This window comes from Argiope bruennichi, chromosome 7, assembly GCF_947563725.1.
Source record: "Argiope bruennichi chromosome 7, qqArgBrue1.1, whole genome shotgun sequence".
Lineage (NCBI taxonomy): Eukaryota > Metazoa > Arthropoda > Arachnida > Araneae > Araneidae > Argiope > Argiope bruennichi.
In genome coordinates this window covers 67,898,645-67,914,321 of record NC_079157.1, presented here as the reverse complement: position 1 = coordinate 67,914,321, position 15,677 = coordinate 67,898,645, and the positions used below count along the sequence as shown (strand labels likewise).

Here is a 15,677-nt window from a genome sequence, read left to right as displayed (position 1 = left end):
TGCAAACCAAAACCACATGAGCAATTTTTCATACTTGGATATCTCGATTCGGATGCCCTTCAATAATAACGACAGATCAAGGCACGTAGATGAGGTCATCTTTATATCGCGAGTTTTCAGAAACGTTAGGCACTAATCGAATCCGCAAGACAGCATACCATCCCATCGTAAATGGCATTGTGGAGAGATTCCATCGTCATTTAAAATAAATAAAAGCCCATGAATACGCTCAATAGACAGAAATTCTACCAATAGTTCTTTTGGGAATCCGCACTGCTGTCAAAGAAATCAAAGCTTCCTGTGATGAACTGGTGTATGGACAACTCTACAACTTCCCAGTGATATGATAGAAACATCTATCATTCCATCTTGTGACGACATCTTTGTCGATCGCCTTCGAAATACGATTCGTGAATTGAATCCTGTGGCAACATCTACACATGGTAAAACAATGTTTTATGTAAATCCATCTTTAAAAACTTGCTCGCATGTATTTTTAAGGATTGACAATGTGAAAGCTCCTTTGTGCTAGCCTTATACAGGTCCTCACAAAGTATTAAAACGGACACAGAAAAATTTTACCATCGAACTGAATGGAAGAACATCAACCGTCTCCATAGATCGTGTAAGCCAGCATATTTTATTCTTACTTGTGAAGAATAAACAATTCTTCACGCAGAAAAAACTGTCTCTCCATCAAATTTCGAACAAACAAGTTTGACGATCAAACTGCACCAGATAAAACTGTGACAACTAACTCGGGGACCGGCGTCCTGGCTTAGGGGTAGCGCGTTTTTCCCGTGATCTAGGCGTTCCGGGTTCGAGTCCTGGTTCGGGCATGGTTGTTCTCTTCCTTGTGTTCCATCTGTGAGGTGCGTGAATGAGCCCCCTGTAAAAAGGTGTTGTGCAAGCCAGTGTGTGTGCTATCTTCCTTTGAGCTAGAAGTCAGATTTCTGCCCTCTGGTGCTCAGGAGTCTTTACCCCCAGAAGCTACTGCGCACTGATTTCATAATTAAGAGATCGTAAGTTCGAATCCCTCTAGAGACAATGCGATTCACAGTTTGTGTAAATATTTAATTCCTTTATTTCATGTTCCAGAAGATTCTGGACATTTGTTTAGTTTACCAGACAAGTGTTCTTTACTTACTGTCTCCAGAAAAGTATTCTGGAACTTTCCCTGTTTGTATAAAAGCAGAAGATCTGTCAGTCACTGTGTTCTGAGTTGAGTTAATAAATTGGTTTAGCTCTATTTCTTGTGTGTGTCATTGATTTCCATACTAAAGTACCTACGTGACAATATATGCATTAAAAAAACTAAAATTGCTTCTTATGTCTCGTTTTCAATAACTGTAATAATCATCATTTTAATTATTTGCAATGTAAATAATCAATTTTTATTTGTAATATTTTCTTATTTTTCATATATGCTCATGTATTTATAATGTATTATTGTGTCGTTCCATCGTATTATCCTCTGTCACTGGGAAGATACTCTGTAGCATCTGGCAACCCCAGTGTGAGCGAGCAATCATTTTTATGTGAGTTTCATCTGGCAACAGATGGAACGGAGGCGAACGAAGTGAGCGGTGAATAAAACGTTATGGTGTTTACCTTCTGATTATGGAATTTTCTTAAATAATTACTCAAAACAACTCAGCATATAATCTTAGTCAGATTGTGCAAGTTATAAGTTTTAATGCAATTTTTGATGCATATGAAAAGTATTTCGAAATCAGAGATAGAGTACAGGCAATCAGCGGAGTTTATTTCCCTTTTTATTAATAATGCTGCGTTTTATTGCCATTCTATCCTGGTGAATAACTCTTTTAGAATTTAAAATAAATATATTGAGAAATAGAATCTGACATCTGAGTCTATGACTATAAAACTCATTCTTTTCGCAAGCTATTTCGGCAAATGTTAGATATTTTCTGCTATGAGTGATCAGAAACAGGTAAGCTCTTTCAGATCTCGTTTTAGTACATGATATTTTCATTTTATAAAAAAAGAACTATCCTCCTACTATTAGTTCGTCCAGCAAATTGGCTGTTTTGGTTGTTAAACTATTAATATGGAACGCATTTATTTAAAATTTCATGTTTTTGTGATTGAAGATATGGAATGTATTTATTAATACGGATTTAATGGATTCAGTCTTCTACAAATTACTGCTTTTGCGAACTAAAAAGTATTTATGCTACAAAATGCAATTGGAAGTGAAAATTTTATTTCCAAGTTCAAACCAAAGATAAAACAATTATTTTATTTTTATTTTAAGTGGTAAAAACATGCAATTGAATGGATCAAATTTTTAAAAAAATTATTAAAATTGGAGGAAAAAATTGTACAGTAAAGAAATTTATATTAGTAAAAAGGCAGTTCTTTTGAGTTCAAAGATAGTATAAAAATCCTTATTTTGAGATAATATTTCTAAAAAAAACACCAAAAACTTGTTTTTTTTTAAACTTTCGGACTTTCACAATAATTTTAATCTTCCCTGGAATAATAATAATAAAAATTTCATCATGAGCGGACAAAAATTATAGATTTGTGTAAAAGACATACAAACATTTTTTTATATAAATGTAAATTTTGAATTCATAAATTCGCGGAAAATGGTAAAGCAATGTCTAACCTTACTTTCTCGCTTATGAAATATTCAAGACAAATTTTTGCAATCATTGCAAAAATAGATCTTGAAATTTTGAAGGATGGTCACATTTTAGATCTTCTCGAGTCTGAAAAAAAATTTCTTTCCTTAATATTTTTGAAAATTATACTCTATTATGGAAGGAGATGTTCGGTTTTATAAATATTCTAGTAACTAATTAAATGCAAGGAAAAACGTAGGAATGTTATTGCACTTGGCATATTGTGATTATTTTCCTAATATTATCTAATAGATTTAGTATTTATTTGACAATTTAATTAGCTTAAAAACAAGAAATATATAGTTTTTTTATCGACCTACTTTTGGCACTCTCTCAGCTTATTGGTCTTAAGAAGTTGCCTGATCAGCCTAGTTGGAATTCAGTTACTGATAAATGAATGCAGCTGAAGAATGCTTTGAACTAGATAAATGTAATTTGGTTTATGTTATTTGTATCAAAATTAGAAACTTGCATTAAATTTTGGTCACATTTGATTAGAGTAGTGATAAGATTCAAAATGTATACTCGATTCTTTTTACTATACCAGGAAGCTACACATGAAAGCCACACATTGTCTAAATATATTCCATTCAGAAATGTGTCTATCCATTTTTACTTTGTAGTATACATAGAGAAAGTATTATAACCATGAAAAAATAGGATCTCGAGAAATTGACGAATCTACACGTTTTAGACATCTGAGTTAAACACACACACACACACACACACACACACACACACACACACACACACACACACACACACACACACATTTTTGGTATTATACTTACGATAACACAATAACAAAAAAAACGCTTCGAATTTTACGGATGAAATTTGGTATATGACACCAAAGTTGTAGATTTCTGTCAAATATTGAACGAAATCCATTCAAAAATCTGTCTATCCGGTTCTCCAAGATAAATCAATACAATTACTAAACAATATGACTTGCTTGATGAATAGAATGTTTTTACATAAATTTATCAGTTGAGGTGTAGAGTCTTTTGAATTTTGAAACAAATTTGCCGAAAGGTTGACTGTCCACTCTCATGCATATAAACGCAAAAGCGCAATGACCTAAATATATGAAATTTTGAGTGTGATTTAGTAACTGCGATTGCAATTTTGTAATCAATTTTGGTTTGAATTGATCGAAGAAAAGGCATCCAAAATACACATTCTGTGTTCTGATAGTTATGTATGAAACTATTCACAACGATTAATCTATGTAATCTATGGCTTTTTTTGTAACTGTTCGGTAATCGTATACGGTTAATAACATACGAGTTCATTTATTAGAGAGTATAGGGAAAAGCTTCGGAAAGACCACTTACACTAGCTTCCTTAAGGTGTGTTTAACTGAATTCTGGCAGAGACTTGTTTCCGATTCTAAAATATTTAGTGAAAGCTGAATGGTTGAAGAATCAAGTCTCAAATATTCGTAACGTTGTAAAAAGTTCAAAATGTGTTTTCTGAGTTATTTAATTATTTTTCTTACTAATTTAAAAAATATTCCCTTATAATAATAATTACTAATTAAATATAAACTCCACATATAAATAGATCCACGTATTGTTTGTTTCAGGATCGCGAGACCAGCATGTTTCGACGATTGTACTACTGCAAAATCTAAACATCTCTTCCTTTCATCTCTCCTCTCACCCCCCCCCCCCCTTATCTTGACAAAATAACCGCTTCCTGACGTATGTGCAAAACCGCGGAGGGTTTCCAAATCCGAGAATGAACAGGACAAATGAATGCTATAGTATACGATTTGTTATCCTTCCACTATAGACCCAGCCTAACCGGCTGTGCAAATTCTATCCTGGAAGGCCGATTTATATTTCAAACGAGGGATGTATGATGTAAAATGAGTTATCATCAAATGCTTCCTCACTTTACATCCTACGCCCATCGTTTGAAACAAAAATCGTCTCATTAGTATAGAATTTGCACGGCCGTTTCGGCTGGATCAATAGTCAAAGAGTTCAACTTCAGAAATCTTGTATACAGGCATTAATGATTTTAAGTTCGGGGATTATACATAGAAATTCGTTTGAAGATTCGTTCGAGAATTTTGATTGCGCCGTTGTATATTACTCGGAATTTTATTGAGGTATATTTTCTTTCATCACTACTCTAGGATGTAGAAAGTAAAATGTATCATTTTCTGCTAAGAGCGATGGCAGCTGATAAGCATTCGCAAACTTGCTTAGAACTTTTTTATTATCATTTATTTCATTCTATGCAAATGTTCACTTCATGTATTTTAAAACATAAATGCGGTTTGAATGAATTCTTTCACTGATTCATTGATAGCTCATAAGCAACTTGGACAAATTTTCTGTAGTTTTTTTAATAGTAATGTGATAATTTTGAAAACTATTCATAACGTTTGTTCTAGAAGGGTAAACATGTAAATACAACTGTGAAACTAAAATTTTTGTCTATCGAAATCTATGATCTTACATTATTGATAATATCTGGAAGACCAAGCTTCTCTCGGCAGCTTTTTTTTTTCTTTCTTATTTTCCCCTTTCCTTCCTTCTTTTCTTTTTTTTTTTTGTAAAATTGTGTTTTTTAGAGGAAATAGTTAAATACGAATCGCAAATTGGTTATATATGAATATTTTTCAATCTTACCTACATATGAACTGGCCATTTAAATAAAAAAAAAGTCATGAATGCACTTAGTTTAACATGTTATTCGAAAATATCTGCTATATTATTGTATTCATTTTACAGTTTATCTATAATTACTCATATTTTTGAACTTACACTCAGTTTTACCATGGTGAAATCTTTTACGCTATATGACAGCGTTAGCATGGCATTAGATAGAAAAAGGTCTAATAGTTAATTATAAACAATGTTTTCTTATATAAAATCGCGTTTCTTCTGGAAAGATACCTATATAGATAAGCTTAAAAAGCAAAAATATTAAATATGAATTCAGAAGCAAATAAATAAATAAAGCAAAACGCGCAATTCGAACTGAAGACCCGAAACACACTTGTCATCATGTTTTTCGAAGTGCTGCACTGCACATACTTCGAAGTGGACGTTGAATATACTTATTCTAATAGGTAGTTATAAAAAAAAAAAATGTTTTTTTTTTCTTGTGTGTAAAATCGCGCTTTCTGATAAAAGATATCGATATAGATAAACTTAAAAATCAAAACCTTATATAAAGATAAAATTTGATCCAAATCATATCCATAAATCATTTAATCCTTTCCGAGGTACATGAAATATATATATAATATACACACACACACAAGAATTGTTCGTTTAAAGTTGTAAGATACAAATAAATATTATATATCGGTATTTCCAAAGAAACGTTTATGTTTCATGAAAAAAAGTAAATCTTGAGACTGTGCAATTTTTTTTGTTTGATATTTGAAAATTAACCACAATTTGTCTTTCTCATTGCTATAAAAGTGCTTGAAGTATTTCTGAATAATGATTGTTTTAATCTTAGTAATAACATATTGACATTCTTGTCATTAATTGCAAAATATTTTAATTCTGCAGATATTTTGGAGATGAATAAAGAAAGTGAAAGATTGTGTCGCACATCGAAATAGCGTTTAACGAATTTTGAAGAAATCACTTGTATAAGAAGGTGTTGCTAATGCATCATAAAACAACAATAGAACTTTTATAAAAAGAATCTGAAAATAATATTGTTACAATAAAATTTAGAAAATAGTCCAGAAAAGCATTGTGGAGACTGCATTTGCTAAACACATTGAAGGTGAATCTACAAATATTTGATACAAGAAATAAAAGGCGTACGATAGTTTCGGATCAGAACTAAACAAAATGAATCTGTCTATTCGACTTTCTCTATTTAGCTTTGTGGCTTTCATCATGCAAATTAAATTTGGTGTGGCACAAGTTGCAACTCCATGGGGGAGTACGCAGCTAGCAGAAGGTTTTATTACTAATTTTCTAAGAATCATTGCACGTAGTGGTGCATTCTCTCCTAACCAATTAGATGAGATGTCCTCTATCCCAAAAACACTGATAGAAGCAATGGAAAAATTTAGTAGCAGTAATACAAGTTCAAAAATAAAATTCCAAGCTCTAAATATGGTATTTGCTTCTGCAATGGCCGAAATAACTGCCGAAGGAGGAAGTGCGAATATAGAATTAAAAGTTGGTGCGATTGAAAATGCTCTCAATTTCGCATATAAAGAGACAATGGGTGTAGTAAATGCACAATTTGTCAATGATATCAAAAGCTTAATATATACCTTAGCTCACACGACAGCAAATGGAGTATCAACTGCATCATTTGCAAAAGTAGAAAATTATGGACAAGATTCATTAAAACAACAGGAAACTTATACTTCAGACAAAATAATCAGAATAAATGACTCTATTCTACAACGAGAAACTAGACCAGAACTGGAACTGTCAAACTTAGAATCTTCTCTGACACCAAACGTACCAGGTGGTTACGTTTCTACATCGCCCTTTATGGCAAGGCTACAAAGACCATCACTTCAAAACCCATATGGGCAACAAATTAGAGGATCACCAGTAACTTTAAACACAAAAAGGAATTTGCAAGGTCCTCCAGGCTTTGAGCCACAGGAATCATCTCCACCTGGTATTACGTCTGTTCAGGATCAAAAAGGACTAGGTGGCTATAGAGAAAGGCCAGCTACGTCAACTGCCACTGATAGGAATCTAACATCAGCAGGACCTCTATCATCTAGATTTGAAGTGAATGGACTCGTACAACAGGGGCGTGGTGACTACAAACACATAAAAGAAGAGCAAAGCAATCAAACGAAATCTAGAACTATAGATCAAGAATCTGGTAATGACGGACTGATAGCATCTAGAAACTACGGAGTAGGAAAACTTGCTGTAGGATTGCAAGGAATATCAGAGCTGGAAGGCAAAAGATCAGAAATTCAACAGCCTTCTAAAACTGGAGGTCAAGAATCTGATGGGAAGAAAACAGCTGCCTTATTTGCAATAGATAAAGCTGAGCCAACTAGAGATTCGAAAGGACTAATAGAACATGGATCTTTAGGTTCCAGAGAATACCAGCAAAATGACTTACAATCATTTGTGGCAGTAAATCAAAAATCTGAAGGTTATGAACCTAATTATGGATTGGATGCGGCTATTTCAGTTTCAGATAGAGTACGTAGTTTCAAATCAGTTCCGAATAGAAGGAAACCACAAGACAGTCAAGGACCAACTAGAAAAGATACTGAAGGATTTAATGGCTATGGACCAAGAGTAGTTGCTACCGTAGTAACCGATAATTACGAATCAAGTACTGGATCAAGAAGATCTAGACCAGAAGAACCAGATGTTCAAGGACAATTTAGAAAAGAAAATCAGTATGAAAAAGAAATACAAGGGCAAGTGCCATCAAGACAAATGTATGATATTCGAGAACCATATGAGACTGAATATCAAGAGACAAATCGTTTGGAAGGTCAAATATCTGATGTTAATCTACCAGTGACAGCAGGGAAGTATGAATCAAGTGGTGGAGCATCTCCATTTGAACAAGGATTAAATATTCGAAAAACATCTAAGGTTGGAAATTTAACGACAAATTCTGGCCTTAATGATGGTGAACATAAAACGGCTGCTACAGTTTCCACAGAAGTTGGGTACGAATCAACCAATGATACGGAAGGACTGCAAGGATTAGTCAGTAATGGATCCACATCAGAATTGCTTAAGAGCTATGCATCAGAATTCGCGGCAGCTGTGAGCGGATTGAATACAGAGAGACCAATAAGAGCATCTAGAATTTCAAATTCTGATGACAATTCTGAAATTTCATCGATTGCATCATCTTTGGTACCTGGTATTGCTATTAAATCACCTGCAGTCGCGAATAGCTCTGCACAGCAAGTTAGTATAGCTAATCAAAGTTTGTCTAATTGTAACGCCCTTATTCAAACATTGCTGGACATTATATCCGCCCTTGTGAATCTCCTTGGATCATGCAATATCAGGCAGTTTAATGATGTTGCTTCTATTCTTCGATGATTGGTCAGTCTGTAACTAAAACCATTAGCTAATTCTTTTCAAAATATAGTTGGTGAAATGCTATGTGCCACATACTTCAATAAATATTATCTGTCTAAATAAAATGCATATTGAAAAAGAAATGCCTTATTTTTATTTGTTAGCTATTATTGTTGCATAAGGAAATAATATTTTACAAGATCCTAAATTTCTTTTTTGAATTTTCTGTTATTTGAACTGAAATGTTTTAATATATTTATTAGTCTCTAATGCATTAGATGTTTAATAATTAGACAAGTTAACAAAAAATCCAGTCAGCTAGGAAAAAGAAAACAATTTTCGAAGAATAGAAAATTTAAATTTATTCCTTGTATCTTTTTATGACAACATTAAACATAGACAAATAGCATATTCGTTTATATTTAATGACTTACTTCTCATAAATCTTGCATTAAACGAAATCATACTTGCTTATACTTTAGAAAAGAAATTTATGATTTTGTTGTTCCTCTTGCATCTCTTTTAATGTTGAATTATCGTTTTTTCTGCATTTAAATAAAGTCTAATAATGAGATAAAAAAGTGAAATGTAAAAGTTATTTGTATTTAAAAATAAATATGAAATATGATATAGAATATAACTTCATAAGATCACGAATAATCAAGGGAGGGCATAAGTTATTTATAAGGAAATTTCTCATTTTTTAAATTTGTAAATCTGTAAGAAATATTTTCCAATTCCGCTAAGTATACTGTGTAAATTGAGACAAGTTATATCTTGTTTCATATATTATGCTTGGACGCCTTTTCTTTTCCAACATTCATAATGAAATATAACAAATTATTGACTTTAAATTTAGTGTTCACTACTTGTTTCTGAATAATGTTGTTATAAAAAATATTCGAAAATGCGGATTTTTTTTTTTTTTTTTCGCCTTGCGAATTCGTACAGATAGAAAAAGATAGATTACAGTCATTGTCGAAATTTTTGAAAAACATTTCTGATATTGATCTAAAATTTCCATTAAATGCTTTCTCATGTGTAGCAAATGCTTAAGTTGAATAATAAAAGTTTTAATAAAATTTTCACAAACTAAAAAAAAAAAAAAAAAAAATACTTTTCAGAATTTGCATTTTTATTTCAAATTCATTCTGAGCCTAATTAAGTTATCTTTACATCAATGGCTCATTCGATGTTCATTTAAAAAAAAAAAAAAATTGCTTTTAACATTTCTCATTTGGGTCGGGATAACCTGGATGGTAGTGAGTTCGCATCCCGTCAGCCGACGACTCTCCATGTATAAGGTCACTGATTCACGTATAAATCTGTCGTAGTCACAAAGTCCTTCAATTTGAGACGAGAGAGGTTCAGAGGTGATCGTTCTCTGATTAAGGTCTAAATTGCGATCTATGTATGAATGAAGTCCGCCCCGTAAAATGAGTTGTGACGCATGAGTAGCTAAGTCGTACTTTTGGCCCTAGATGGCGCTACTGGAAAACAAGTGACGCTAAATCTCGGTTTAAAATCGCTGACTTTCTAAGCGGGCTTGTTAATGACAAGTGCCATAAGAAACAACAACAACATTTTTCATTTAATTTTATTCCTCTCAGTGAATAAACTTCTATTGAAATTCGGAAAATAAATTTTCAACTTTTCCTTATTCAGTTAGAAATGAGTGGCATCTTTTAGATGATTAACCCAACAATTTAAAGCAATAAAGCTATTGTTATATATTTTTTTGATATTTTACAATTTCACTATACAATTTTGATTTTTATATATTACAATTTGATTGGACTTAATGATCGAATATTATATTCCATTGATTACATTCCACTCGGCATAATTATGAATGCATTGGTGACATTCACCAATGCCTGATAAGTAGCCATTATAAGACAGAATTTATCATTTTCCTTCCAAAATATCGATTGCAACAGTGCAGCAAGATTAAAACTTTTTGAATTTCGTATCACATAAGTAAGAATAAAAAATTCTACACTTATTTAAATATCGACTAATATTAGTATGATAAGAGCATTTTCCTAACAATTTAATGTACTTAAATGATGAGTCAAAGAACCAAAATTTGGTTTGGTTTATTATATTTCTTAAATGAAAATATAATGTTAATAAATGAAAATATACTTTGCATTGTTTGTAGTAGTGGATGATGTGTTCCGAGTCGAAGAACCAAAACATTTAAAATTTGTATTATTTTATTAAACTTTTAAATGAAACTGTAATGTTAAGATACAATGAAAATATACTATGTATTGTATTAAACAGTGGATAATAATAATAATGGAAAAATGCCCAGGCACCTCAAATATAAATGTCAAAAAAAAAAAAAAACTTGTGCATTTTACATTTAAAAAATTCACTTAAATATTTATGAAAAATCTGCACCATAAAAAATAACGTACCATTTGTGATATATGAACTATGGTTTTAGAAAGCACGTTCTACAAAATTTGAATTATTTTATTAAACTTTTAAATGAAACTGTAATGTTAAAATACAATGAAAATATACTATGTATTGTATTAAACAGTGGATAATAATAATAATGGAAAAATGCCCAGGCACTTCAAATATAAATGTCAAAAAAAGAGCTTGTGCATTTTACATTTAAAAAATTCACTTAAATATTTATGAAAAATCTGCACCATAAAAAATAACGTACCATTTGTGATATATGAACTATGGTTTTAGAAAGCACGTTCTACAAAATTTGAATTATTTTATTAAACTTTTAAATGAAACTGTAATGTTAAAATACAATGAAAATATACTATGTATTGTATTAAATGGTGGATAATAATAATAATGGAAAAATGCCCAGGCACTTCAAAAATAAATGTCAAAAAAGAGCTTGTGCATTTTACATTTAAAAAATTCACTTAAATATTTATGGAAAATCTGTATCATTAAAAAATAGCGTACCATTTGTGATATATGAACTATAGTTTTAGAAATCATGTTCTACAAAATTTGAATTATTTTATCATACTTTTAAATGAAACTGTGATGTTAAAATACGATGAAAATATACTATGTATTGTATTAAACGGTGGATAATAATAATAATGGAAAAATGCCCTGGCACTTCAAAAATAAATGTCAAAAAAAGAGCTTGTGCATTTTACATTTAAATAATTCACTTAAATATTTATGGAAAATCTGCACCATAAAAAATAACTTACCATTTGTGTTATATGAACTATGGTTTTAGAAAGTATGTTCTACAACCAAAAAGTTGAGCTTAATTTTGGAGATGATAGCTATCAAAATATAAATTTTCAGCTGCGCAATAGTAGTGGCGGACATTTCACTAGTTAGAATTTTGAACGATCCAGAATGGCAAATTAGAAAATAAATAAATAAAAATTAAGAGCATCGAAATAGAAAGTAACGATTTATTACTTTCTTGTATACGTAGTATAGAGAAATTACGGTAACCGCCAAAAAATTCGAACTGACTGTTCAGGAAGCTTGAAATCTTCGATAACTTTTATTCTTTCTTTTGTTGGTTCGATACCATTCGATGGCCTGAAAAATTTACTTCAGTTTGAGAGAATTTGCATTTTGAAACCTTTAATATCAGACCAGCATCTTGAAGGCGTTGAAAAACTTGCTTAAGATGATTAAGGTGCTGAGCTTCATCCTTCGATGCGACGAGAAGTTGAAGAAGAATGATGTGACTGACTTCAGATCAGAAGGTTGCGTGTTCATATCACGTCCGTGTCACCAGATACGGTATGACTAAAGCAAAACTGAAGTCGCGCTATCATACATTTGGTGTGTTCTTGTTAAAGTAATTCAATCCAAAGTGAGACGACATAAACATTTAACATTTACATTTAATTTGCATTTAAAACATTTAAATATAACGACCGTAGATTTACAGAGGTAACGCTAATACGTATTTCAAATCTTTCGAACGCACGTGAATCAACAAAGCAGAGTTGAGTTTTCACGCAACCTCTAAGTTCAATAACAAATTCTTTTAAGTTGCGCGTGAGTTTATTTTTGCTTCTTCTTTGCACCACAGTATCCGCCCCCCCCCTAGTGAGCTACTCGAACGATGAAGAAACGTCACTTGTATCGAAATGGAATGTGGACTGGACGTCCAGATTTTGTCACTAGTTTTGGAGAAACAAATCTCACTCGTTTGTCACCGATGACTTGCTTGGTCGAAGGAATTTCTGAATTTGCAGTATGTGATACAGCTACGGAATTCTTTTTAACAGTTGCTGGAATTTTGGAAATCAAATCAGGTTTTGTAGAATTGTCAGAAAAATAGGACTTTATTCTGTCTACAGAAACGTTGACTTCTTTTTGGTTTATTTTTAAAGTGAAAACTTTATCTGTTCTCCTTTCAACTTTGTATGGTCCGTGATAAGGTTGTTGCAAACTACGACGAGAACTATCAGTACGGACAAATACGTGTGAACAAGTTCTTAAGTCTTTGAAAACAAATGTTTTTTGGCTTGAATGATTATGAAAGGGAACGGGTTTTAAGTTTTCTATAGTGCTTTTTAAATTTTGGATAAATTAAGATTGTGGTTGAACGCTTGAATTCTGAAGAAAATCGCATGGTAATTTTATATTTTCACCATACAGGAGTTCAGCTGGCGTGGCTTGAAAATCATCACGCCACACTGAGCGTAAGCCAAGTAGAATAATTGGAAGTGATTTTGTCCAACTTTGGTTCTCATGAAGCATGATACACATGGTTTTCAGTGTACGGTGCCAGTGCTCGATACAACTATTAGCTTGTGGGTGATACGCTGTTGTTCTATTTCTTTTAAAACCAAAAAATTTTGAAAGTTCTTCGAACAGTTGAGATTCAAATTGTAATCTGTTGTAATTACAGTTGGAATGCCATAACGGGCGATCCGATTTTTCAATAAAACATCATCTACAGTTTCTTCACGGATGTCAGGTAGAGGAATAGCCTCTGCCCATCGTGTGCAGCGGTCAATTATTTTAAGACAATGCCGAAATCCTTCCGATGGTGACAAAGGACCAAGAAGATCTAGGTTAATTTCTTGAAATCGTTGGCTTTGTAATGGAGTATAGACATGTTTAGTTATTTTGGATTTTTGGCATTTTAAACAACTTTTTGTCCAATTGCTTATATTCTTGTTGATGGATGGCCAAACAAATTTCGATGTAGCTAATCTTACAGTTGCTTTAATTCCGGAATGTGATAAATCGTGAACACTATATAAAACTATTTTCCTGAAGTTGACTGGAATAAATAGTCTTTTAGTTTTAGTTGAAACATCACAATATAATTCGTAATTAGAGCCAAAAACTGGGATTTTTTCAATTTTCAATGAAGAGTTTTAAGATGTAATTATTTCTTTGAATCCGCATCTGTTTCTTGAGCTTTGGCTATGGATTCATAATCAATTTGTGATGGAATTCTAATTTCCTCCAGTCTAGATAAGGCATCAGCAACAATATTGTCTTTTCCAGAAATGTGTTGAATTTTTAACGTGAACTGACTAATGAATTCTAAATGCCTTCGTTGACGTGGAGATGTCTTTTCCAAATTTTGAAGGAAAGTATAAACGAGCGGTTTGTGATCCGTGAATAAAGTAAATTCACGACCATTTGGCAAGTATCAAAAATGCTTAATGGACGAATACGCAGCAAGCAGTTCCCGATTATATGCGCCATAATTCATTTGCGTTGGTATCAGTCTTACGGAAAAGAAACCAAGTGGTTTCCAATTATTATTTACAAATTGTTGCACAACTCCACCTAATGCTACACACGCGCCTCAATCTCAGGAGACACCCGAGCACAAGTCGAATCTGATTGGTTTTTCAGATCAGTGAATTGAAAACCGCCAAATTCATTTTCCGCCAATTTTACAGTAACCAATTTTTATCTGCGAAGCGGTAAGCATTGTTTCATATTGCAAGGATAAGGAATAAACATGGAATTCAAATGTACGTTATGCGGCGCTGAAATTTATAAAAAACGCAGTTATTTTAAACGCATTTTATAAAAAAACAATTCATAATATTTTCTTTTCAAATATAGAAATAAGAGTTTCTTCCTGTGAAGTTATTGCCTTAAGTTCCGAACACATATGTTAAAATGGATGCAGTGAAAGTTTTGTAGATCTGTGCATTTCATTTTTATTGAAAGACAACATTTATAAACATAACAACATTTATAAACCTAATAAACCTATATAATATCAGTTAATAATATTTTCTTTTCAAATATAGAAATGAGAGCACACTTAGAAACATGTAGCAGACCCTGATTTCTTCTATATCAGCTTTATTATAAAACAGATGTGAGTGTAAAATTTTAATCAACTGAATTACAAAACAAAATACTACAGTACTGATATCTATTCTCAAATTAATTTCGCCAAAATACGCATCTAGTTGTCAAAAGGAAAGATAAATAGCCAACAGAAGATTTTCCATGACGTATAGTTTGAAGTCATGTGGTATAGTCATCGAACTAACCAATCAGATTTGACTTGTGCTCTGGTGTCTCCTGAGATTGAGGCGCCTGTGTGTAAAATTGCTTCATTTAATGCATTTACGCTGTGGTGACGCTTTATAAGCCAGATAACAGCTACGAGACATGAGAAATTTCTTTTGTCTTGTGGTCATGTTACTCGGCTACGAACCATAAGGTTGCGAGTTCGATCCTCGCCTATCGCTAATAGCAACATTGGTGACCCGATGACGAAAATACGCAAACTTCCTACAACTGTTGTGGCGCCATCTACCAGAAATAAATAAAAAAAATTCGCCTATGAATTTAAAAAAAAAAATGAAACTGATAAATAATCAGCCAAAAAAAATGGATAAGGCGTAACAGCCAATACATCACCACTAATAACAGCAAAAAAAAAGGACAAAATATCGTTCGTCTCGCCTCCGATGCACTGGAGCGGGAGTAATGTGGTGACGCTTTATAAGCCAGATAACAGCTACGAGACATGAGAAATTTCTTTTGCCTTGTGGTCATG

At 32.4% G+C, this 15,677-nt stretch overlaps 1 protein-coding gene across 1 annotated transcript; it reads left to right on the top strand.

Annotated features, from left to right (window-relative positions):
• Positions 1 to 1,571: 1,571 nt before the first annotated feature.
• LOC129976104 (uncharacterized) lies at positions 1,572 to 8,787 on the top strand. Its single transcript, XM_056089488.1, has 2 exons — positions 1,572 to 1,954; positions 6,191 to 8,787. The coding sequence occupies exon 2, from the start codon at positions 6,482 to 6,484 to the stop codon at positions 8,684 to 8,686; it is 2,205 nt and encodes a 734-aa protein (XP_055945463.1). The 5' UTR covers positions 1,572 to 1,954; positions 6,191 to 6,481; the 3' UTR covers positions 8,687 to 8,787.
• Positions 8,788 to 15,677: the final 6,890 nt, after the last annotated feature.

Bases quoted from the DNA above. Each gene is read 5' to 3' on its own strand.
- LOC129976104 (XM_056089488.1), top strand. From the start codon at position 6,482: ATGAATCTGTCTATTCGACTTTCTCTATTTAGCTTTGTGGCTTTCATC.